Raw genomic sequence first — 26,978 nt, forward strand, 5'->3', positions numbered from 1 at the left:
TCTGGATGGGCTGGTGTGCCCTAGCCTCCCCTTGATTCCCACTCTGGTTTATGGGTCTGGTGGTTGGCTGCGCTGTCATTTTCGTCCCCACTGTGTTTTGCCCTTTGGTTGGTGACACGTTTGGTCATCTTATGGATGGCTAGGTTGTGTCTGGACCTTAGTGGGGTTCAGTCGCAGTCCTGCTTCCTCTAGGGGTATGCGTTGGTATCTATTCTAAGTTAAGGAATCTGGCTAGACGTCTCTATCAGATGAACAAGTTACTTACCTTCGGTAACTATGCATCTGGTAGAGACATAGTCTAGCCGCAGATTTCTTAACGCCCACCTGTCCTTCCCGTCCTGCGACAACCTTTTCAGGTTGGGCTTCTTGCATTCGCCTCCCTTTGGGTGGCTTTATTCCTTTGCGGGGTGATGTCTTCTCTTCACTCCGACTGACGAGGCTACATTCTGTTTCGTGGCTCTGCTCTACCCATCCTTGTGATTAGATGGTAGGCCCATATGCCATGTGTCCTTTACAACCCTTATGCTGGGTTGCCCGATGTGAGTCAAAATCCTTCTATCTTCAACTGCTTGAGGTATTTTGCCTCCCCTGCACTCTGGCGGTGGCAGTCTCTGACAGTGCTGCATTCGGTAGGTCCCTTATTCGGATCTGACGTGTTCTTTTGAGAGACGCCTTATGGTAGTCTAGCCTTACCCCTGGGTTCTGGACTCGTTGTCCTTCATTGTCATTTATTGTGGTTGCAGCCTTTCTGTTGGCTGCTGTGACGGTTCACCAAGGAGCAATGGCTCAATGGGAAGTCTTGTGCCTCTGATGGCACAGGCTCACACAGGCCAAGGGTTCGAATCCTGCCTCTGCTCTGCATCGTCTTCTACCTCCAGGGGAGGTTTTGGACTTAACAATTGCTGAGGTCCATCCCAGAGTGGTGCTCTGTTCTTTTCCCTCCCTCAGTTTACAATATACTGTGCATGGCACCGTCCTTCTATGGTGATTTCACCGTACCTTGTATTTTCTTTTTCTGCACACTGTTCCCATGTTTCACATTTTTTGGTGGTGGTTTCGCGTTCTGATGCGGAAAAGTCTTCTGGCAAACTGATGTTGGCGCGCCGGGGCGGGACATATATGTCTCCGCTGACGTCACATCCATGGACGACGTTAGGGTGGAGCCGTACGGCGCGGCTCGCAGAGGTGCTGCTGCGCAAACTTTTCTGGGCCAGGCTGACGCCTGGGGATATTCTAAGTTAAGGAATCTGCGGCAAGACTGTCTCTACCAGATACATTGTTACCGAAGGTAAGTAACTTGTTCTTTAGCACGTTGTCAAGCTAATGTAGGCCACGCAGTACTTAAAACACTATTTCAAACAACTGTACCATCTACAAGTTAGCCACCGCTTGGGAGTGTACTGCTGTATAGTCTATACAAAGCATGTGATGTACAGCTCACATGCCTCGAACGGATAATGTTACTTAACCAATAAGCATCTGTTCTTGGCATGTAGAGCTGTAGATTCACATGCGCCCACCTGCCTCCCCGGTTACTTGCAATTGTTGCAGTTTTCTTGTTATATACTCCTACGCATTGACATCTCTATACTACACTCACTCCATTCTCACCCTCTGCTGGAAAACAATCCAACAATGGAGTCGAAGACCATGCACACTATCACCGAAAGGAGGAGTCTCCTTACCCCGTGACCAGGAAAGGCTTCTTTGAAGAAAAACAACTTGCAAACTTCCGGACCAAACACTAGATTGCAGGAGTATGTAAAGCATGTGAATCTACAGCTCTACAAGCCGAGAACTGGGTAACCTTATCCTTTTGTGTGTGTGCGCTGTGCTTCCGACTCCCTTGCCATTCTTTCGGGCCTCACAGAGTTGCATGAGGTTTTCAGATTGTTGCTTAATTTATATACTTTTTTGTAGTGCGTTCTATTTTGCTTCAGATTCCCAAAATGAGATGGTGCCACATCTGTTACTATTCAATAACACTTTACACCTAATTTCCAAAAGGACAGGTTATCTATCCCCTAGTCAAACGAAGTGCCTTATTAGTGTACTTCGCATCTCATCTGTAATGAATCTGTCCGTGTGGCACCTTCTTTATAAATATTTATGGGTTAAAGGTAAATAATCAATTGGAAAGTTACCAATAATGTTTTTACCTTGTGAAGTCGTATTGTATCTTAAAAAGTATGTTACATTTGTTTATTTTGGCAGTGTGCAATATCTATTTACCCTTTGCTTTTCTCTTCATGTAGCTTTTCAATGAGATGATCCAGGAACATAGTTATAACTTTGACCGGTCGTCACCTTCATTTACTGGTATAAAAGAGCTAGCACGACGTTTTGCTTTAACATTTGGACTTGACCAAGTGAAAACAAGAGAAGCCATTGCTATGTTGCACAAGTAAGTTTCTGATATTTACTATATTTTAAAAGGGATATTATCATGTATTCTGATTGTCTTCAAAAGCAGTCTTGTGATTTAATCCATCTTACAGTTGTACTGTTAGGGACCTCTACTTTCTAAATGTATTTATACAAAAAGCTAAAATGTTAAAGTAAAATTGTGATAAACTGCAAAATTTCAATGTAACAATTTGCAATGAGGTGTAGTGTTTGGAAATAGAAACAGTGCAAAGACTAAACTCAAAAAGATTGATAAAGGTCAGCAGTGCCAAAATAAACAGCACTGCAGTAGAAGTCATATGAAAACACTTTTGGCATGTCTGCTGTAGACAACTTCACCACTGAAAAAGGGACAGCAAGCACCAAGACACCACAGGAACAAATGTGTGGCACAGCAGCTATTGTTACAAATTCCATTGCTGTCTTCAGAAGTTATGAGTAAGAAATATGGAAGTAATATATTTTATGGATGACTACCTCGATACGGGCAGGAAGACTTTGATGAGATAGTGAAGGAAGGTCCCTTTGTTGCAAAACAAGTAATCAGTGCTGCACTGAACCTGGTTAAACTAGCAACAATTTGTATTGCAGTGGAGTTTTCCTTAGAAAATCATTTTAGTCTTTGACTGATGCTGCTCATACCAGATGCTCAGCCAAAGAATGTAAACCTACCCTTCTCAGGATCAACCTTATTTGATCAGTTCACTAATGGTAAGATTGTAAAAATGAGGCAGAGACTCTTGACTGGGCTCAGGATTAGATGCAATACAAACACAAGGAGTGTCGATATTCCCCAAGGAAGATTCAGTTCCTTCACTGGCACTGACCAACAACACCAGCAGCAAGGGTAAAGGAAACAAAGTCCAAATGAACACCACCTGAACTATTTAATACATCGGTAAGGCCCTTCACTGAAATTCTGCAGTGACACCCTAATACTCCCGGAACAACTTTGATCACTACTCCAGTGAGGGAGAACAACAACACATCTAGTGGAGTGGGAAAGAATAACCACTGACAAGTGGGTGCTAAACATTGTGTCAAAGTACTTACTACATTTTAAGATAAGACCTTGTCCCATTTGTCCTAAAATATCATCAAAGCTCTAGGCAATTAACTTTTGATGGATACTTCTACCTGCAGATTCCCGCCTTCTGAGTATCCTCTAGATTAGCACCCCCATGCCGGTAGGCGGTGCTGGCTCCATCTTATTAAAAGGTGCGAGACATTAATTCAAGGTAATTAATATTTGAAAAGAAACGTCCAAAATCTTAATTCAGACATATACTGGATCTGCATTTCACCAGCAAGTGGATCCGGGAGGAAATATTTTGCATACTTGCACGGTATCAGTTCTTCCCTCACTTCCCACAGGAAGGCTGGACATGTGCAAAAGATTTGCAGGACACTTCCATCAATTTCCCAATAGCAAAATACCAGAGGAAATATCTGAGGGTCTGATGCATACTTCTACTTGCAGACAACGCACAGTTCAATATCCCAAACACCAATCTGGAAATTTCTGACATAATCGTGCTGAAGCCGTTTGTTTCAGCCATCCACATCATAATCCGATCCTCTTCCAGTGCTGGTGGCACCAGCATAGACAAGTGACTGCCTGTAGCATGTCCAGGTCCAAGCATCAGATTAATGACTAAACACTGAACATGGTGGACCTGTTTTTGCCGAGCCCCCGACCAGGCCTAAAGATCCTGTCATTACCAGTGGCATTGCGGGGCTATCCCGGGAGCTACTCATGCTACTTACCATTTAATGCTGCTGTAGAGCTAGGTGACGGTGGAGGAGTTCCGGTTCCAAGCATACAGAGGCGTGCTGTTTGCACCAGATGCCACCAGCTGAGACCACATTGCTGGCGCGGAGTCCTCCGCGAGCTGAGGGTGAGCACCGCAGCACTCCGGACTGGGGCATGGAGACGCCAAAGCACTACGCTGCCCTGGGCACAAGACCTGCATTCGAGCTCCCAGAGGTGGGACTGACTTGCAGTACTGAGGGACGCGCAGTCTGCATTTGGTGCGACTGGCTATCGCGCCACTTGCGTTTAGACCTATTCTGGCAGAGGGAGCATTCGTTGAGGCCTTCGGAGTGAGGCGGCAATGATCCTGACAGAGCATGCTGTTCCAGGCCCGGATTTCCACGCAAGCCTGAAGAGTCAAACTACAGCGAGGCCCAGACCGGCGGTAAGTGCGATGCGCTGGCAGAGGTGTACGCTGCGGTCAGGGCCTATAGACTGCCTTATGACCCGCTGCGGCTGGCAACTTCCTGTGCTTCGGCCGTGGGGAGAGTGGCGGCGGTAGCGCACTGGCCACTCAGATGAAGGCGTGAATGACCTGCAGCCCTTACCTCCACTCCTGGCCCCTAATCCGACCTTCTGTGTCCCTGCATGTTGCCGCGCTCGGTGAGGGCAACTAAAACTGGTCCCCCCCCACCCCCCCTTTTGGGCTGTGGCACAACGCGGTCCCCCTGGACACTCTGAGATTGCAGTTACAGTAAAAAAAGGCCTGCGCAACACCGGATACCATTCCTTGCTGTCTGCTGAGGTTGGTGAACTGAAGAAGTACCCGGCAGACGGAGGAGAACCCTTATTCCCCCCCCCCCCCACTTCCTTCCTCCCTCCCTCCCTCATTCAGCCCCCTTGCCCTTTCAGCCCTCCGCTGCAGACACCAGGGTTGATGCGCAGCCTGTGATGGGTCGCACAAAGGGGAAGCCACCTGACTCTTCTACATTGGGGGGGTTCAGACCGTAGAACAGTGGGTGTACGACACGGCCCCGGAGGGGCTGACGGACCTCTTCAGCGTTGAAAGGCCACATAGGATCCCAACAAGAAAACTGTTTGCTGGAGTGCCACCCCAACCTATTATCGCCCGAATACTTCATTACAAGGATCACAATACCTTACTCCGCACGGCCAGAGAGAAGTCCCCTATCCTATTTGAAAACAAACGGATTTCGGTGTACCCAGATTTTACGATGGCAGTCCAATGCGAAAGGGCCTCCCATCATTAAGTAAAAAAAAAAGCTCGGAGGCCTTAACCTCAAATATGCCTTGCTGTTTCCAGCCAGACTCAAGTCATGCATGAGCAGAAATCGTACGTCTTTGGGGACCCAGAGGAAGCTACTGAAAGGGCGGAAGTCATGTTTTCCGCTGGTGCTTTGCAGGTGACGACCCAAAACACTAATCAAAGGTCGCAATCAGCACGAGGGGGAAAAGTAAGCAGAAGGAAAACAAAATGTACATAGACGAAGAATAGCCCATCTCCAGAACAAGACATGGAGAGTCAAAAGTCAGTACTACTTGCGGCAGTGACGCTCAATGAACGGGACCCTCTCTCTGCAGAATCCTCTGAAGACACTAATCTACATTCGGACTCAGAACAGTCTTGCTCTTTTCCCCTCCATTACCCTGCAATTGGTGAATAACTACCTGGGATAACCTCCCTATCCAGACACCAAGAACTTAAAGTGCCTGCGGTAGATGTAGCACTGACTTTAACAATCTCCTGGCCTCCCAGTGCTCTTCCTGTGATTGGCCATGGTCCGGCCAATTGTATTGCAACCATGCTGCCCCCGGTCTTAGGGACGCTACAGGGCACTGTACCCACAGCCCCTGTAGCAACTGCACGATGGTTAACGTTCACTGTTTTCAGCAATGTTTTTTTAGTTTGGTCCACCATTGTTCTCTAGGTGACCTTTGTAGAAAAGTGGGTTTCTGTTGCAGTAATCACCCCCGCCACACACTTTTGGACAAACAACTGATGCACTTTAACTTGATGTGCCCTGGGTCCCTGCCAATCAGGTTCTCAGTACTTATAAGAAACAAGGGTACCCCATTGAGTGAACCTGGAGTTGCAATGTATTAAGGGTAAACAATAGTTCATGGGTGGCCTAAATAGGTCCTAAAAAGAGAGGGTATGCTTTAAATCAATCTTGGGAGCAGAATGTGTAGGGTTACAAATAGAAACTTATTTATTCCATATTTTCAACATTTTTTGATCCCCCAACCTCTCATACTACTTAAGCCAGTTCTACACGCGTGCGTTGGGATATTAAATAATGTAACCATAAAGAGCTCGCCTGAAGCATTAACGCCATACAGGTCAATCCCTAATCCCGTATATATATACTAAGATCCCCGACCTCTCCTACTACTCAAGACAGTTCTACACGCGTGCGTTGGGATATGAAATAAATTGTATCCGCGAGGCCCATAATCAACTAAACCAACCACTCCTTATAACCACCTTTGGCCAAAGCGAGAAAAATTAAACACCTGAATCTTGATTGACTGAAGCAATCCGCACGCCCAGAAATTGGGTTCAAATAGAGAAAGAGCGAGATTTCAAGAAGCTCCCCATGTCCTGAAGATGATCTTAAATCATTAAAGATCGAAACGTCGGTGACCCACCCAAGGAAAATCCCCCAACCCATTATACATAGCTCTGTGGACCTTACCTTGTTGTTCTTATGTGACATTTTCGTATAGTCTCACCTTTGTTCACTCGTGTCACGTTATGCACTTTGTCACTCATATGAGCACCGGAAACGTACTTTTATATGTTGAAAATATGGAATAAATAAGATTCTATTTGTAACCCTACACATTCTGCTCGCAAGATTGATTTAAAGCATACCCTCACTTTTTAGGACCTATTTAGGCCACCCATGAACCATTGTTTACCCTTAATACATTTAATAAATCAGGTTCTCAGGGCCTGTGTTGTTTCCCCAAAACTAACCCAATTGGCGTCTCTGGCCACAGGTCAGCCCCATGTAAATGGTACCACAGGTACCCAGGGCACTGTGACCAAAGACCTCTAAGGGCTGCAGCACTTATTGTGCCACCCTTAGAAGCCATGTACCTTTATACACACACACACTGCCTTTGCAGGCTGCGTGTTTTGGTGCAGAACAAAGTGAAGAGTCGACATTGCACACATCCCTGTGTGCTATATCTTCAACCCACTGCCCTGGCATAGATCAGTCACCCCTCTAGCTGGGTCCCCTATGCCAGTGGTGAGGGTACAGGTGCATGAGCCTTGTACCCCTACAGTGTCTAAGTCCATTCTTAGACATTGTAAGTGCAGTGCTGCGATTAAGAGTATATGGTGCTGGGAGCTTGTCATTACGAACTCCAAGCTGATCCAAGACTCCTTTCCTCTGCGGGTGCCTGCAATTCCATCCAGCCCCGTAGATGGATCAGTTTCACCGGCCCCTTTGGGTTCAGTTATGGCCGTCTTTCCATCTATCTTAGTTCCTGCTTCATTGGCACTTATGGGTAATCTCAAATCTGGGTCGCCCCTTGACCCATGCCCAGCCAAATTCTTGGCAAAAATGGCAGAAGTCATAAATCCGCTGGCGAACCCACTTTTGAACCTTTCGTTGAGTCAGGGAGTGGTCCCGCAGGCCTGGAAGCAAGCAATGGTCATTCCTTTGCTTAAGAAGCCTGGGCTTGACCCGGAAGTCTTGGCCAACTACAGGCCTATTTCTCTCCTCCCTGCGCTCACAAAGATTCTGGAGAAGCATGTACACATGGAGCTCTCTAATTATTTAGAATCCCATAATGTACTACACCCTACTCAATCTGGCTTCCGCCCTAACCTAAGTACCGAGACGGCGCTCTTGGAGGTATCGGAAGCCATAAAAGAGGTTCTTGATTCAGGGGGCAAAGCCATGCTTGTCATGTTGGACCTGTCGGCGGCCTTTGACACCGTCCCCCATGAGGGTCTTCTCGCCAGACTTCATGAGATCGGTCTGAGGGGGACGGTGCTCAGCTGGTTTAGATCATTTTTGGCTGGCCGTCGACAAACGGTCTGGGCCTCATCCAGCTCGGCCGTGATGCCGTCTTTGGGAGTCGGAGTTCCGCAGGGTTCTGTGTTGAGCCCGACTCTTTTTAACATCTTTATGACCCCTTTGGCGGCATTGGCGGAGTCTTTTGGGGCCCAGATCGTTTCCTACGCCGATGACACCCAACTCCTCTTTTCGTGTAAGAAAGGAGGGGATTTCGATGGAGAGAGTATCCGGGAGTGCCTTGGGGCTGTTTTTAAATGGTTCCAGCTGAACAGCCTCAAGTGCAACTCAGACAAATCTGAGGTACTCTTCTTCGGTTGTCTATCGGATCCGGACTGGCAAGCATGGTGGCCTGCTAATATGTTCCCTCCGTCTTGTTCGTCCCAGATGGCTAAAAACCTGGGGATCAGGATGGACAAGGGTCTTACGTTAAGATCTCAGATCCTTGGCTTAACGGGAACATGTTTTGGCCTTCTCAAGATGCTCCGGAAGTTTTTGCCTCTACTTTCGGAGGAGCACAGGAAGTTGACAGTGCAGGCCATGATTGGCTCAAGACTGGACTACTCCAACGTCCTTTATTTGGGCCTGCCGGAATATCTATTGCAGCGGCTGCAAGTCGTCCAGAACTCGGCTGCCAGGGCCATTTATGGCCTAAATAGGCGAGCCAGGGCTGCTGGTCTTCTGCAGTCGCTCCATTGGCTGCCCATCCGGAAGTGGATAGCATTCAAGGCCTTGACCTTGGCCTACAAGGCTCTTCATGCTGTGGGAGCAAAGTATCTCCAGAGGAGACTTGTCTTCTACCGCCCGGTTCGATCTCTAAGATCTGAATCTCTGCTTCTTGCGGTGGTTCCGCGGGTAAAAAAGGCTCGTATTGGAGGCCGCTCCTTCAGCCTGTTGGCGCCACAGCTGTGGAATACTCTGCCGTTGGCGTTGCGAGGCGCCACTAGTTTGTTTACTTTCAGGAAGGACCTTAAAACCTGGCTTTTTGCCCTTTAGCCTATCTACCTTGTTTTCTCTGTTTTTTTATCTGTTTTTATATTACTGTGTTGTGTTCACTCTGCCTAGGTTCTTAATAAAAGCGCCGAGACACTCTTTTTGAGTAGCCGTGCGCTATATAAAACAACGTATAACATAACATAACATAACTATAATGGCTACAGTGAAAATTGGGAAATTTGGTATCATACTTCTCAGCACATTAAACCCACACTGATGCCAGTGTGAGATTTAATGTAAAATGCACCACAGAGGGCATCTTAGAGATGCCCCCTGAAAACCGACCAGCCTCTGGTGGGTTCTCTGACTGGTACACACCAGCCTGCCACCACGAGACATGTTTCTGGACCCCTAGGTTGGGAGCCTTCACTCTCTGAGCCCAGAAACCAATCCTTTCCTGGGCGCTGAGGTGTTCACACCTCCCCCAGGCCAGTAAGAACCATCTGTGGCAGGGGAGCGTCAAAGACCTGGCAGCCTTTGTAATGCGACCCCACGCCTCTCCTGCTATCAGGAGCAGGCCCCGTTCCTGTCTCCCCTCCTTTTCGGCATGAAGAAAGGCGGGAAAAACTAGCCAGCCCAGAAGGTGTGCCCACCTCTGCCAAGTCCACCCCTTAGGTGGGCGAGGTGAAGCCCCCTCTTCAGTGCCCGCCATCTTGCAGATGGCAGTCACTCCCCAATTAGGATTATGGATTGTGCTCACTCCCCCATGTGGGGTGAGCACACCGAGGGGGTAGTCACCCTACGTTCGGTAGTCCATTGACTACTGACCCAGAGACCCCTAGAATGCCCCTAAATACAGTGTTTAGGGGGCAGCCCTGAACAAAGAAAGTAGATTCCCGCAACCGAAGAAGAAAAAGGGTGAAACAAGACGCCCAGCAGAGGAGACTGCAGTGAACAACTGACTTGGGCCCCACTGCAGTTTCCAGAGACTCAGCGCCAAAAATAGTCTTGTCCTGCAGCCAGCGACCACCAGAACACCTGGGAGGACGGACTGCCTTCAACAAAGACCAGATCTCCTGTGAACAGTAGCCCTGTTCAAAAGAAACTCCGAAAACAGACTCTGAGCCTGCTGAGGACAAAGAAACCCGACGCCTGGAACTACCACTGCACTCGTCGCCTACGGCCCGAGTTTGAGTGGCCCATCGGTCCAAAGTGAGGTCCCCCAGCGCTCCAGTGTCCGAGTCCACCGTGGGATGGCCCCTCCAGGGGCGGGGCGGTGAGTCAGCGTGCGAGTCAGTCCACCTCCACCCCGGCTGCTCCTACCTCCAAACCTTCTAGTCCGAGCTTTGTGGAGCACCCCACGCCGGTGGGTGACAGGATCCGCCACCACCTCCCCCACTGGCACGTCATTACGTCAGACAAGTGGGTGCTGCAGATAATCTGCAAGGGTTATTCCCTTCCCTTTCAGTCCTCCCCTCCAGCTATGCCACCGCCTGTCCGGGGATAATTTTGGTCCTCCTCCAACAGGAAGACACAGGGGCCATTGAGTGCGTTCCTGGGCCGGAAGTAGGGAGTGGTTGTTATTCCCAGTAATTTCTGGTCCCCAAGAAGGACAAGGGGGGCCTGCGCCCCATCTTGGACCTCCGGGACGTCAATCCCTTCCTCCGGAAGGAGAAGTTCAAGATGCTGACTCTGGCTCAGGTCCTGGCTGCCCTAGACCCTGGAGACTGGATGGTAGTGTTGGACTTTCAGGACACTTATTTTCACATCCCCGTCCTGCCGGCTCACTGGCGTTACCTGCGGTTCATGGTAGGCCAGGAGCATTTTCAGTTTGCCTTGCTCCCCTTCGGCCTTACCAGCACCCCTCTGGTGTTTACGAAGTTGATGGCGGTGGTCGCAGCTCATCTGCGCAGGTCAGGGGTGTCAGTCTTTCCCTACCTCGATGACTGGTTGTTGAAGGTGGGCTCGCCCCAATCAGTCGTACTCCCCCTTCAGACTACCGCCGACGACCTGCACCTGCTGGGGTTCTCCATCAACGTGCCGAAGTCGCACCTGAGTCCCTCCCGGAAGCTCTCCTTCATCGGAGCGGTTCTGGTTTCAACACCGTTTCGGGTTTATCCTCCCGAGCAGCGAGTACGGGATATTCAGGCAATGATTCCGATCTTTCAGCCGCTTTCCGGGGTTTGTCAGGATGACCCTGCGGCTCCTGGGCCTGATGGCCTCCTGCATCCTGCTGGTAACACATGCCAGATGACATATGCGGGCTCTGCAGTGGGACCTGAAGTTCCGGTGGACGCAGCATCAGGGCAACCTGTCCAATCATGTCCAGATCTCGGAGGGCACTGCACATCAATTGCAGTGGTGGCTCACAAATCGCGATTGGGTCCATGGCAGATCCCTCTCCCTTCCCCAACCGGAGCACACAGTGGTGACGATTGCCTCCCTCCTGCGATGGGGCGGCTACTTGGGAGAGGCGGAGATCAGAGGCTTCTGGTCTCTGACGGAGTCCCGGCTCCATATCAACCTTTAGGAGCTGCGGGCGAACCGTCTTGCACTGAAGGCATTCCTTCCCTCTGTCCGAGGAAGTGTGATGCAGATGTTCACCCGAACCTGTCCAGCCTCCACCTCCATGCATGGAGATTGAGTGGCGACAGTTGACAGCTTTCGATCTTCCTCCAGAAGTCTGTGATGTCATTTTGGCAGCCAGGTGTCCCTCCACTAAAACGGTATACGCCTGCAGGTGGAACAAATGTGTGGCATGGTGCAGAGCGAAGGCTGTGGATCCCCTTTATGCCCCTCTTTCGGAAGTCCTTCTGTTCCTTCTTTCCTTGGCCCAGCAGGGCTCTGCTCTGGGCACTATCAAAGGTTATCTTTCTGCCATCTCTGCCTTTCTACGGCTTCCTGATCAGCCTCCTCTTTTTAAGTCCCCCTGTTGTTAACCGTTTCCTGAAAGGCATTACACACGTTCCCTCCGGATCTGTTTATAATGCATCAGTGAGACTTGAATCTTGTGTTGACTTATTTGATGTGCGCTCCCTTTGATCCGCTTCACAACTGTCCTTTACGTCTTCTCACCTTAAAGACTGCTTTCCTGGTTGCTATCACCTCTGCCCGAAGACTAGGTGAGCTCCAGGCTCTTTATTCCTAACCTCCTTTCCTTTCTGTTCATCCGGACAAGGTGGTTTTAAGGATCTTCCCTTCATGCTTGCCAAAGGTTGTTACGCCCTTCCACATCCGGCAGACCCTCACTTTGCCCACCTTCTTTCCACCTCCGCATCCCTCAAGGGACCCAAAACGGGTGCTCGCATTTACACAGCAGTTCCGTGTTGATGACCAGCTCTTTGTTGGATACGTGGGCGCCAAAAAAGGTTGGGTCGTGCACAAACGGACCATCTCCCAGTGGGTCGTTCTGTGCATCAAAGCATGTTACTCCTTGGCTCCTGAAGGAGCCTCCTGTGGGGCTGCATGCCCATTCCTCCAGGGCAACGGCAGCCACTACTGCCTTGGGACGCGACGTTCCCTTGCAGGACATTTGTCAGGCAGCTACGTGGGCCTCGCTGCAAACGTTTACCAAGCATGACTGCCTTGACAGTCCAGTCCAGAGGGACGGCTTCTTTGGCCATTCTGTGCTCCGTGACTTTTTGGTGTAATCTTGTTCGCAGACCCACCACCAGGGTTGGTGTTGCTGGGGTATCTATTCTGAAGTAAGGATTCTATCACTAACGTGTCTCTTTCAGATGCACAAGTTACTACTTGTGTAACGATATATTTGTAAGAGTCATTAGTTAGTGATAGATTCCTTACCACCCCACCCATCCTCTGTTCTGCGAACTGATTACTAGGGTTAAGGTCATCCCTTTTAGGGCCCTAGTTTTATGTACCAATAGTCAGTATCTTGCATGGCACTGCGTTCCTGGCGCGGAAAGTTGTGTACAGAACTGACGTCAGCCCGCATGGGTGGCGCCTAAGTACTCTCTGTGACGTCATCTCGGTGCTTACGACGCCAGTGACTGACGCGGGGCCGAAGGACTCCACCTACTGATGCGCAGGGGTACTGTTTAGCAAAACTTTCCGGATCCAGTCTGATGCTTCGGGATATTCTAAGGTAAGGAATCTATCACTAACTAATGTCTCTTACAGATATATTGTTACATAAGTAGTAACTTGTGCATATATATGTGTGTGTATATATATGTATTAATGTGTGTATGTGTATGTATATGTGTATGTATGTGTTTATGTGTATATATATATATATATGTATATATATATATATATATATATATATATATATGTATATGTGTGTATATATGTGTGTGCGTGCATATATATGTGTATGTATGTATGTGTGTGTATGTATGTGTGTGTGTTCATATGTGTGTGTATATGCATGTGTGTATATTGGTGTGTGTGTATGTATATATATATATATATATATATATATATATATATATATATATATATATATATATGTGTGTATATGTATGTGTTTGTATATATACATGTATGTTTGTATATGTATGTAGGTGTATTTATACGTGTGTGTGTGTATATATATGTATGTGTATGAGTGTATGTATATGTGTGTGCATGTATTGTAATTGCATTTATATAGTACTTACTACCCCTGATGAGGTGTCAAAGGTTTTTTTTGGCGAGTAGCACACTACTAGTGTTGAATTAGTATAGTGAAAAATGAAAGTAATTTGAGTGGTGGATAGGTTAGTCAGTTATTTGGATTCAGAAGGACAGCGGAGGGATAGAAGAGGAAAAAAAGAGTGCATTGCTATATCGCTTGTTACCACTGATGTTGTGTTGATGCGCTTTTTTGGCAAGTAGCACACTACTCCGGAACCCATAATGGATTAGTAGTGAATTAATATAGTGAAATAGGAAAGTAATATGAGTGGTGGATATGATAGTTATATGGATTGAGAAGGATAGTGGAGGGATGTTTTGGGGCTCATAGCAGTAGAACGGAGGCTTGGAATGAGTAAAAGGGAGGTGGCGGGGGAAGAGTCAAAGGTAAGGGTTTAGAAAAGCTTGTTTGGGAGATCGAGTAGTAAAGAGGTAAGAGATGATGCAAGGAGGGGTAGAGTAGGGAAGAGTCTAGAAAGGGCTATTTTGGGGATCATAGCAGTGGTATGGAATGAATGAGAGAGTTGAGGTAATGGATATATTGATAGAGGTATAGGGTGAGAAATAGGGTAGTGCATTGGAAAGAGTAGTAGAGAGGTTTGAGATGTGTGTATGCATATATGTGTGTGTGTGTGCATGTATGCATGCGTGTGTATGCATACGTGTATGCATGCTTGTATGCATATATGTGTATGCATATATGCGTGTGTGTATGTATGCTTACGTGGCAGTATATATATGTGCGTACGTGTCCGTATATGTGTCCGTATATGTGTGCGTATATGTAGGTGTGTTTGTATGTGTGCGTATATGTATGTGTCTGTATATATGTGTCCGTATATGTGTGCGTGTATATATGTATGAGTATGTGTGTGTGTGTGTGTGTGTGTGTGCATGCCTTTATGTGTATGTATATATATATGTATGGGTGCGTATGTGTATATATATTCATGTAACCAAGGCCTCTGGATAGGCCGAAACGTTATGCTGGTGGCGAAATTTAAGAAGTAATAAATTATTCACCTTAAGCTTGGGTCGGCTCTCGTTTCTTGTCTCCGGTGGAATCCTTATATATATGCATGCCTGTATGTGTGCGTTTATATGTGTTTATATATATTTACCCTTTTTTTCTTACAACTACCAGTGTTCTTTTTTCCTCCCATATGACTATCACCATGGGTGATTCCATATGTGATAGGTGATTCCAGAGGTGCTACCTCCATCTATGGAAGTTTTTTCACCAAAGCAACTTTTCTTTGTCTTTGACGACTTCTTGTCCAGATCTTGCTCCATGCTCTGTGGTGTACATGGGTTCTTGGTTTCCCTTCTTTCTGTTTCTACGAAACAATTTGGTTAAGATAATGCTTTCCTTCGGCTAGGAGCTACTGCTCAGTAGAGTCGCCTTCTGACTTGAGTTCCCCTATTCTCTGCCGACCCTGTTTCCGGTACTGCTGTACAAGTACACTTGTTTTGGGTCCATGTTGTATGTTGTCTTCAGACACAATTTACTTCCTCTGCCAGGAGTAAAGGTACATGCTTTTTCTTCTTCTTTCGTTACCTGGGTTCCTACCACAGTTCTTGAGCTGCAGAGCATTCCTTCCCGTCTTAGAGCGACCAGTCACTTCTGTTGTCTTTTGCTCCAGCTAGACACCGGCAACTTCAAATCAGGGATTTTGATCCAGTCAGTTCGCAGATCATCCTCCGGGGATTTTTTTGCTTTGGTATTTAATTCAAAGGTAAGAAATCTGCACCTAGAAGTCTCTATTAGATGAACAAGTTACTTGCCTTCGGTAGTGCATTATCTGGTAGAGGCTAGATCTAGCCACAGATTCCTTACCTACCGTCCCATCCTCCCTGCTCTGCGAGCAGATTTATTCCTATATTTCATATCCTGCTTGATATTGGGATTCTCTTTCTTGCAGATATGTCTGTATTGACAGAGAACACTCTTTATTGGCACACTGTTTCCTTGGCCAGTTTCTGTAACTGGCTCTGTTTTTGACGTGGAATGTGGTCACCGAAGAGACGTCAGCCCATCAGAGATAGGCATATATGGATTCCGTCTACGGCACATCCGGTGGTCGACGTCACAACGGAGTTGCACAATACACTCTATCAACATACAGAGGTACTGCTGAAAAATCTTTCTGGATAAAGTCTGGCACCTGGGGAGAATTCAAAGTTTAGGAATCTGCAGCCTGATCCTGTCTCTACTAGATAAGGAATTACAGAAGGTAAGTAACTTGTTCTTCATATGTACACCTAGTGAAAATCTTGGTAATACCAGGAGTGATTTTTCTGCTCCCAACAGAAGGAATGTCACTATTAGGGTGAACTATGGAAAGATAGCCAAAGAAAGCAACGATAAAGCCTATATATAAAAATAAAATTCATCTTTACTGGTTTCACGCTATATTGTACCTGGTTTCATTGCTGCAGGCAATCAGTTTGAAAGGAAAACATAAAATGCCCTTCAGTGAAGAAGACTAATCTCGATCACATGATTGGGTTGACATCCCCAAACAGTATGATCCGATGTTAGCCAAAGTCATCTGTGCATCAAAGGTTAGTCCCTGGCCCTACCCTTAATGATTATCTTATCCGCATCATCTCCCTCTTCCTGAGATGTGTTGTGACCCTTGTGATATGTCACTGAATGAAAGAGCCCTGGGAGACATGCACAAGGAGAGCTTGGCTCCCCCTCACCCAGTGCTTGTCCCACCCTCCTGACAGGAATGCAGCAGTATACAGTTCTGTCTGGGGGAGATTCCTCTACTTGTATTTTCACCAGGCAGCCCTGGGCTTCCCAGAATGCAACCCAAGGCCATCCTTTCAGTGGCAGGCCTCTGTCTCTTCCCCACCCTGGGCAGATGGTGGTGACAGATGAGTCACTATCGGGCTGGATGAAGCTCAGAGGAGTCCAGTGTTTGGCAGAAACCCAGCTTTATATCTGTTTGAATTGTGGGACTTTCATCTAGCTTTAAAAAGCTTTCTGCCGCCTGTGACAGGGACTTAGGTGCATGCTCTTACTGACAATTATACCACAGTAATGTGGTTCTACAAGAAGAAGGGCAGAGTGGGGTACTGGGTCCTTTGCCAGGAGGCCCTGTGCGTCTGTAGGTTGCTTGAGCATATGGCTGTTTCCCTGATCGCAAACCACCTGGCAGAATCCTTGAATGCCAGAGTGGACAAGTTCAGTCTGCAACCAGAGGTAGGTCAGGGTATCTTCTCACAATGGGGAGAATCCTGAGTAGATCTGTTCGCCATCATTGAGCGTGCAGTGTCAAATGTTTTGCGTGTTGGAGTTTCCACAAAGACACACCCTGGGAGATGCATTTTGGCTGGAATTCATGTGGAACTCTTGTATGACTTTCTCTTCCAAATTAGAAAAAAAGATCAGGAATGACCTGACCAGAGTCATCCTTGTGGCTCCGGATTGGCCAGAAGAGTGTGGTACCCGGAACTTCTATGCATGAGCATATGTCCGATGATCAGGCCCACTGCTTAGAGAGGATCTTATGTCGCAGCAGCATGGCAGGATACTTCATTCAAATCTGCACAATCTACACCTCCGTGCACAGAGATTGAACAGTGACAGTTAACTGCATTTGATCTTCCAACCGGAGTGTCAGATGTCAATCTTGCCACCAGGCGGCCTTTTTATGCTGGACACTTGGGCAAATTTGTAACCTGGTGTGGTGTTCACAAGTCAGACCCTTTGCTAGCTAAACAGTTGAACGGTTACTTGTTGGCCCTAATGGCCTTTGTACCTTTGCTACACCAACCATCCTTGTTCAAATCACTTGTGATGTGATTTATTCCAGGTTTGATGCACATGGCCCCTCCCATGTAGTTTGTGATGCCATAGTGGGACCTTAACATTATACTGACACATAACTTGGGTGTATGTCCTTCAAGCTTCTTGTTGCGTCTTCATACTCTAATAACTTTTTTCATTTTACAATCACTTGAGCTTGTTGCATTAGTGAACTTAAGTCCAGGAAACCGTCCTACACCACTTTTTTCGAGTCATACTAGTAATGAAGACTTTCGACCTTCTTGCTTAAGTCATGACCCCCTTCTACATCCCCCATCTCTCCCCTTGAAAAAAGAGGAGAGGCTTCATCTGTTGGACCCCAAAAGGTCTTAAGCTTTTATATTGATCGTACCTACGAACTCCATGCCCAGAATATCTAAAAGATTTCCTGGGCTAGGGATTGGCACACTGTTGGCAACAAATGTTTCACGTTCAAACGAGTCAAGCAAATAACTGAGGTCAACTCATAGGAGTGGCACTTTATTGCAGCTCCACTCCATCACGTCCAGGGCATTGCAGAGCCAGCACGGAGCCCCACAGTGCCACCTGGTGCCACACAGGAACATCGCGCAGAGATTCCAGATCCAGTCAGGGATATGGGGAATTTTCTTAGTTAAGAAATCTGCAGTTAGGGTGTCCACCAATCGGAGATTTACCAAAGTTAAGTAACTTGTTTTTCATTCCTCAGTCAGCTACCCAGCCACCCTTAATTATTTTGCCAAATATTGCTATTGCATGAACAGGACACAGTTCACTCCAAATATGGAAGGGCAGTATTTCGGACTTTAGTAGTGTAAATGGTGAAGAGAATCTACAGCCCTCCTTCATTTGAGATGGTTTGGAGGTGGTTGTTGTAAGCCTTCTGTAAGAGCAAGTTACTTTATGTAATGTTTTATTTTTATTTATTTAAAAAAAATCTTTAAGAGTTTTTATATAGCGCAAACTAGACCCGAAGATATCTGGTATCAGAGCGCTTTACATGAGCACCAGTTCCATTACAGATGGACACATTCATTTTTGCTAGGCACGGGGAGATTAAATGATCTGCCTAGAATCACAGGATGTTGATGTCGATACAGAGACTCGAACCTGGTTCCCCAGCTTCGAGGTTGACCGCTCTAGCCGTAAGGCTACATCCTGTCTGCATATGTGTTCTTGACTTCTCACCTCACTTCTAAGTGTGCATTATTATTATTTTTTTCTTGTTTACTACTACTTTGCTGTCTCTTCTACATGACCTCTGTAAGACATGGTAATTGGGCAAAACTAAGATCACCGGAGCTTTAAGTGCCTTTATGGAACTACATCACTTTCTGAACCGACATTTTTTGGTAGCTGGTGAGAACTTATTTGTGTGACTTACTAACAAATCATTGGTAGATATTTTCCTGCAAGGCTTCAATATGTGGAATTTAGGGTAGAGAGTGGACACATTAAAAACACTTTACGTAAGATAGGCGGCAAGTTCTGCTACAACTGGCCTCTCAAAATTAACTTCCTTACCCACTGCACAATAGGACATTGGTGCGTTCTGCTGTCTTGTAGGCACACTTTCAGATTTCCCGTAAGTCTGCTGATCCAAGATCCTGCTTACTGACCCATTTAAAGGCAATCAAGGAGTACAGTTCCTTATTTAACTTTGCTTCTGTTTTAAAAAAGTTTATAAAAAGTAACTATCCTTTAGATGGGTATGTTTCAAATATTGTCTCAGCATTGTGTGCCTGAGAAATGGTCCTAGAGGGGGGCAGAGCATGGCTGCCGGTAAAGATGGATGACAGCGCAGCATGCCCCGATGCAGATCACTTTCCGGCTTGGCAACTATGAGGCTCCGACTCCCTGTGGCACACCTACATATCTTTTTGGCTCCATCTGGAGCTGGAGGGAAGTCTGTGGATGGCTGATGTGACTCCACCTGCCTGCACTCAGCACATCGGTGGGGCCTATCCTACCCAACAGAGACAAAAGCAGTCGCTGGAGCACTTCAGTAGTCTTTGCCTGCCACCCAAGAGGAGACTTCCGAGCTCACCTGACCTGCATTGGCTCACACCAGGAGCGGCAGGGATCTTGGGTGTGGCCTGCGTCCTCTCACTGCGGCTGATTGCGGATTTCTCTCTGCACCCATAAGTAAGGCGGGGGACCCCTGTCCAGATAACCTCATAGGCCTACTCAAGCGGCTGCCGCATACCTGCATTCCCTCAACTAAGCGATTCCCCCCCCCCCCCATTAAGGTGATGAAGAGGGGGTGGGACTCCACGTCCTCCCCACCCCCCACTTCCTGTTGGCCTTTGACTAATGACCTCCGTGAAGCCACAGCCATCCATGTGGGCCCTCCACTTGGGTCTCTCCCCCCAGATTACTACGGCGACACTGCCCCCAGGGAGATGCATGGGGGTGCTTCCTAAAGGCCAGAGTTATACCTCCTCACTGGAGATCCACACATTTTGGCGACCACTGCTGGATTTAAGTAGACTATTGTATCCCTCATCCTGGACAGACCGTGCATATCATTGAGATTGCACGATCCTTCCCCGCTCTACTGCTGAGACATTGCCATGGGCGATTGCCTTCTGGCCCTAGACCCCCCATCTGAGACTATTATGCGCTGGCCGCTGTGACCATTGTGGCTACAGACCAGACTGCTGGTGATTACTGCCCCGCTACGCCTGATGGATGAGTACCTCCTGCTTATATCCCTGTCTGCCTTTGCATCTATGCTTGCACCTGTTCTTTTGTTTTATATATGTTAATCAATGCTGTTACACGTTGCTTTTGGGGCTTCTAAGGTTTTGATGTTTGCCAGTCTTGTTTTCTGTCAGGACATGTATGCTCCCTCCTCGGTCCTCCATGCCCCCTACCTATGGTCTGAGTTTACCCTGACCAGAGATTCTACTACAGTCCCTGCGACTCAATCTTCCGGAGGCATCACAAAGGTACCCCCTTATACCACCCCACTGCACAGGAGAGTCTCACTACTTTTCAGAAGTTATTGCTATCCAATCCGCCTCCTACTGAGGGCACTGGCCCATCTTCCCTCTCTTCAGAAACCTGACGGATGCCGGCTTTCAAGGGGTTAGGTTTGTGGTCCTCCAATCAAAGTTATTTTTGCCCTTTCACCATAACGTGAGAGAGGCCCATGGGTTAGTTCCCACATCCATGCCCCCCCCCCCCACTCAGTTTCCCTCGTCCCACACGCTTTATCTACAGACTGTCATGACATCAAATCCCTTGACTGTCCTATCATGGAACGTCCACAGCCTCACCCACTACATCAAACATAAAGGATCACTCTTTCTTGATTTACAAATAGGCAGACAATGCCACCTTACCAACCTCGAGATAGACAAACTTTAACACAACTGGGTTGGCAAGATCATTCACAGTAAGAAACGCTCCCCTGCACAGTACTCAAGACATGGACGGACTCTGAAGTTTGATATTCCTTTGTCTGTCTTAGGATGCTTGATAAGGTTTTATGAATGGGCTGGATCTATGCTCTAGTGGGAACTAAAATGAAATTCCTCCTCAGTCTAAACCGCATCCTGATAGAACTGTACACCACTGCCACATTCCGAGGGTGGGACTGGAATCTGGCCCAGGTGCTATACCTCACTGGTCCTGTCATGGAGATCGGCCCACATGCTTCTCTTGACTGACCCCTACTTACACAGTGAGGCCCCCCTCTGGCAGAATGCTGGCATATGCATAGAGGAAGCCTTACCCAGTTGGCCTATATGGCAACAAGCAGGTATCGAGTACACCTCTCTGGTCATTGATCACAATTTACTTCAACCCTTTGAAGCCCCTTAAACTAGATATGGAGATACTTACAACTCCACAACGGTCTCTTCAGCAAATTGGGTGCACCCCCATGGGTGATGACGCCCTCCCCAATTTTTTCTTCTCTCTGCCTTTGGCGTAGTTTCAGAGGGGTAATGTCTGGTCTTTGCAGTATTTTGATACAGCACAGGTACTCCCAACCTAAGACAAGACTACTGTGAACTGTGTGGAAGGAGAGACCACAAATGGACTATGTGGGAAGTGACTCGGCAAAGGTTCTGGAAAACGTGGACCAAGTGGTGAGGGAACCTAGGATGAAATTCTCCCTTTTTAGGACAGTTCAGGATTCGTACTGGACACCCACAAAATTACTGTTGTGGTTCTGGGGATGAGATCGCCCTAACTGTGACACAGAACACATCCTGAGCAACTGCAGGGTCTGTGGACCATAGTGGAAGAACCCTACACAGAACCTTTCCCCTCTCCTCCACAATACCTCGACGAGTGGTAATTCTACATGGAACGGTTGACATATGTCCAATGACTCCACAAACTCTGCTTTCTCTTCACAGCACTAACCACGGCCAAACTTTGAATTCTCTCTTACTTGCTCTCCCCACACACACAGAATTGCTGAGAGATGTTTCACTACCTCTCATGAGAAGCTCAGCTATAAGCTCTCTGACAAACTTGGAGATCTAGCAAAAGGTGTGGACCCCATTCTCAAATAACTATCAGTGACTCTGCTTCTTCTCCCCCTTCTGTAAGAGACACAACCCTCTAGTGACACGGTACTTGTAGGAAGGTGGATATCTGACTATGGTTACCCCCAACTTTTTGCCTAGTGTTTTGCTGGTTTTTGACTTAGTTGGCCTGGGATCCTGCTATTCAGGACCCCAGGCTTTCTGCTCTCTCTGTTAAAATGGACTCCATGTACCTTAGGTACATTACCAATTGGTACTGGGCCACCTTATCAGTCCCTGTACAGTGTACCTTAGGTATCCAGGGCATAGGTGTACCCAGGGCCTACCAGGGGCTGAAGCATGTATTATGCCACCCCTGGCTGGCCATCTAAAACGGACACAACTGGCTGCACGACAGCTGGGGCAAGGTGGTGTAATCACCCTTTGCTGTAGATATAGTATACCTATATCTAACCCTAAAATGGACACATATCCTCCTATCAGTCACTCCTATGGCAGGCCTTAACAATCCTGAAGGCAGAGTGCTTGGAATTATGTGAGATGGTGCTCTGGCATGAGCTGAGCCCGTCTGCAGCTTGCGGAACCAAGTCCTAATAGCTGTTCCATGATAACGCTATACCATATACTCTTAAGTGCATTATCAACCTCGCGGTTAAATGCTAACTCTGGTATAACATTATCAAAACATGTCGAGTAAGGTGTCATACGAATTGGAATACTACCCCCTCGCCAATTCTGGCGACGGGGGTAGCATTCCACCCTTCTAGAGGGACACGACATGTATGTAACTGTGAACCCCGGTTAAAGTTAACTCGAGCCTTGGCATCACAAAATGGATGCTGCCACCACAGACACAAGTCTGACCTCCTGCTGCTGGGAGTCCTTCCAGCGAGGGCGGCTTGGACAAAGGGTTTCCTGCCTTGGGAGGTGCTAGCACCACCCCAGACAGGGTTTTGTGTATTGGGTAGGATAGGCTTGAAAGGAATGAGACATGCCTGGGGCACACAAGGTGCCCTGTGCATACACCGGTTCAAACCAGTTGCTGGGGCACTCCAGCCCCAGCTCTGGCGGGAAACCGGACAAAGGATAGGGGGTGTAACCACCCCCCTTCCTGGTCCCACCCAGGGGAGGGACCTAGTCAGTAGTGCAGCCCCCTTTAGCAGGAAAGGTAGGAGCTGGTCCCATTCCAAATTAGATTAATCCTGAACTACTCTACAAGAAGAAACTCTGGACTTCGACGTTCTGCTCCCCAGAAGACTGAAGAAATCTCCCTTGTGGGCAAGGAGTGTCCACCCTGCATCTGCAGGCACCATCAAGCGTCCAGCGGCTTCACTTTGTCGTCTTCCTCGAGGATCCAGACTTCAGAGCCCGATGAGACCCGGATTCCCAGACCTCTCCGACCTCAACTCACATCTGCAGCACAGCTGAGACCCGTGGGTGCGACGAGACACGTGGGACCGGCCATCTTGGAAGAAACTGCACTTCGCTTCCAGCACGACTCCCGAGGTAAACTCGACCAAGTGCTTTGGGGACTGAGAAGCCCCAGCCCCGAGCAGCCCCTGCACCGAAGATCAGCCCTCCAGCATCCACGAGATCTGCGTGGGGCCCTTCTGCTTGTTTGCTGCTCGACGCGTTGTCTGGTCACTTGCCGGCTGGCTAGTGGCCTTCTAGACGACGAACCTTTGAATCTTTGCTGCTGGTCTGGTTGCTCCAGACTGGCCCTTGCTCCCTTCCAAAAGAGGGGCACCCCGGACTCTCCTAGTCCGCACCAGACGCTTTCTCCACTCACCGCGTGGGTTGCCTTTGCCAAGGCCTGTTGACGCCGATTCCGGATCCAACACCGCCGACAGCGAGAGCCTGCATGGGACAGCTCGTGCCTCCATCCCGGTCGTCGAAGACACCTCCTGGTCCACGTGGCTGCAGAGTCAAGCGTCCACTCTTCACCTGATCGCAACGACGACATCTGGTTCCTTCCTGGTTCCACTCCAGTCACTGGCTAGTGACTGTGAACATTGTCCCCTCTGCTTTCAGGTCTTCTTCTTCACCGATCCACCCTTGGATCGCACCGGACATCTTCCTCCTGGTCGCCTGCAGCATCTTTTCTTTCAGGCTCCATTGACTTCAACGCGAGAACCCGACACACTTTGGCACCTATGCACCCGCAGCCTGTGGGTGAGGTAACAAGAGCATTTCGGTGCTCAATGGTAGTTTAACTGTCCTAGTGTCCAGTTCCGCAGTCGTTTTAGTCCTAACTAGTCAGGATTGTCCGTACTCACCTTTAACTTGAACTGCACTGTCCATAGACGTTGTTACGCATCTCGCGTGTGAGTTCACACTCTGCACACGCGTCCCGTGGGCCTCCTATTACTTACCTAAGGTGAAGATAGCGTAGTCCTAGCGAACCTCCAGCCTCTAGACAGCTCCATTCCTTTTATCGACTCTCACATTCCACTTACTTAGTATATGGTTTGTCGTGCCTCTAAGGCACCATTGTAATTTTGTGCAACTTGTCGTATTTTTCTTAAGAGATTGTCATGTGCTTAGCCCTCTGACCTCATAAAGAGTTCAGAGGTGTTATTAATAAATATACTGTTTATTTTCATAACAACCTGTGTGGTGTCCTTTCATCTGGTATTCAAGGGGTTATATTTGTGGTAAAACAGCTGGCTTCACATGCCAAAAGAGTTTAGCCTAAGACTGCTTTGTCCATGCTACCATTAGGCTAGCTGGTCTATAAGGTTGACTTGCAACCAATCACCATAAGGGTTGTTTGGACTGATACAAGGTGATCACTAGAACTAGTGAGCATCATATATCAGGCCAACTTCTCACAGTACTGCATCACCTTTCCTTGTGAATGCAGAGATCCCCATCCCAAAGCTTCTCAACCCCCTTGCTGTCCCATCAGAACCCCCCCCCCCCCATATATGCTTCTCTAATCTTGGCTCCCAGCCCAAGAGGACACCACACGTCACCTGCCGCTCTAGTATATTCTGCACCCCCTTTTACCCCCCTACAACTGGAATGGGACCATTGGGGCTTTGACCAGCTAGTTGTATTTTGCTGTGCCCTACAGCACCATCTTGCTTCACTTGTATTGTGTCTTATTTGATGATTAAAAGTAAGGTAGGCATGATGTAGAGCTAGGATTATAATGGGAAACCATTTCTAATGGGTAAGTGTTCGAGGCATGTGGGCTGCTGAATTCATATCTATAGCATAGATCACCGCCTAGTGTTGGGTCCGGATGATTGCATATTGTTGTCCTGGAAGAGTCTTCGAAGTATCACGAGATAGGTGGCTCCTCCCCTGGACTACAGTGCGCATGGGCATCGACTCCATCCCCAGATAGTTTTTTTCCGCCATTGGGTTCGGATGCATATTTGATCACTCAAGTTCGGAATCGATAGAAACTTTCTTTTCAGCCCAAAGGCCTTTCCTATAGCGTCGGTTTTGTCTTGCGTTCGGTGCCCAGCTCTGTTCCGGCTCAGTTCCCGCGTCGGACATCCAGAGGAGTCGCGTGGCTCTTCGGTGCTCGAGGCCCAGTCAACGCAGCCAGACTTATTCGACCACACATCATGGAACGGAGCCCGTTCAAAAGATGCCCCGTGTGCAACTCGAAGTATCCCCACATCGATGTCCACCCGGTGTGCAACAAGTGCCTGTCGCCGGATCACGATGAAGCCAACTGTATGGCTTGCTCTCCTTTTCGCTCCAAGAAGACGATTCGACTTCGGCACATGGCGCGCCAGGAGGCCCAGCAGACGGCCCCTGACCCGGTGAACATTTTCGAGGGGGAAGAAGCAGACGAGCAGGAAGATCGAGAGTCGATTTCAACTCCAGCGGCAGAGATCGACTCCAACTACAACGCAGACGTCGAAATGCTCGACACAGAAGACGTCGTCGACGAGGTAGGAGACGACAATGAGGCCAATGGGGCCACGGAAGATAGCTCAGGTGAAGAGCTATGCCCCGTTCTAACAATAACTAAGGCTCAGGTCGAGGGATCGCCACATGGCCTTACCCAAGATCTTGCACCTGGATCCACGGTCTCGCCTCCGGGCCCGGCTACGGACACTTCTACGGAGCCGCCATTGGTCAAATCGAAACCGAAAGTGAAAGCTTCGGTCTCGACAAAACAAAGTGGTAGAGGCGCCGTCGAAACAGAAAGCGCCTGTCGCCTTGGTCGGCTCCACGTCTTCAGACCTGTCGGTGCAGTCGAAGCCTAAGAAGGTTGTCGAACCGGTGAAGTCGCTCAAGGGCGTCGAACCGAAGACTGGGCCATCGAAACCGCTTGTCAAGGCCGCCGACCCGAAACCATCGGCGCCGAAGGCCGTCAACACAGACAGAGGACTCGGAGCTCCGAAAGCTGTAGATCCTGCACGTCGGCCCGAAAAGGCCAGATGCACTGTCGCCCTCGAGTCTGCACATGGTGGTGGATCGAGAACACCTGTCGGGTCGACGAAACCGTCCGCATCCTTCACAAAGCAGGTGTCGGACTCGTTGCAACGCATCAAAGACAAGGCTTCCGTGGTCGAACCGAAGGATACTTCCACCCCGAAGCCCGCGGCCAAGCCGCAAAAGTCGACGGCGCCAATCCAGTTCACGCTGCCGCCGAAAGTGGCGCTGAAGGCGTTTGCGCCCAGGACGGTCGTCGATGCGTCCATGAAGGTGTCCACAGGGCCGAAGCCTACCCCTGCAGTTGTAGGCACAAAGCATCGACAACCCCTACTGGAGGAGCAGTCGGAACAATTTATCGACGCCGACACCGGTAAACTTTCCATCTACAAGCGAAAGATCACACCGGCACAGCCTATGGAGTCCTACACAATTCCTTTGAAGAGGAAAACGGCTTCTGCGGATTCCCCAGTTCTTGTTGAACTGATTACTCCACG

General features: G+C 48.4%; 1 protein-coding gene across 3 annotated transcripts in view; it reads left to right on the forward strand.

The window, feature by feature from the left end:
• STAG2 (STAG2 cohesin complex component) overlaps positions 1-26,978 on the forward strand; it is a 1,493,174-nt gene that overhangs the window by 1,222,086 nt on the left and 244,110 nt on the right. For all 3 annotated transcript variants that reach the window (XM_078688751.1, XM_078688750.1, XM_078688752.1), the window contains one exon: positions 2,256-2,404. In XM_078688751.1, coding sequence (XP_078544877.1) covers positions 2,256-2,404 — 149 coding nt within the window. The remainder of the gene's footprint in view (positions 1-2,255; positions 2,405-26,978) is intronic.

This window comes from Lissotriton helveticus, chromosome 4_1 (assembly GCF_964261635.1).
Source record: "Lissotriton helveticus chromosome 4_1, aLisHel1.1, whole genome shotgun sequence".
Taxonomy (NCBI): domain Eukaryota; kingdom Metazoa; phylum Chordata; class Amphibia; order Caudata; family Salamandridae; genus Lissotriton; species Lissotriton helveticus.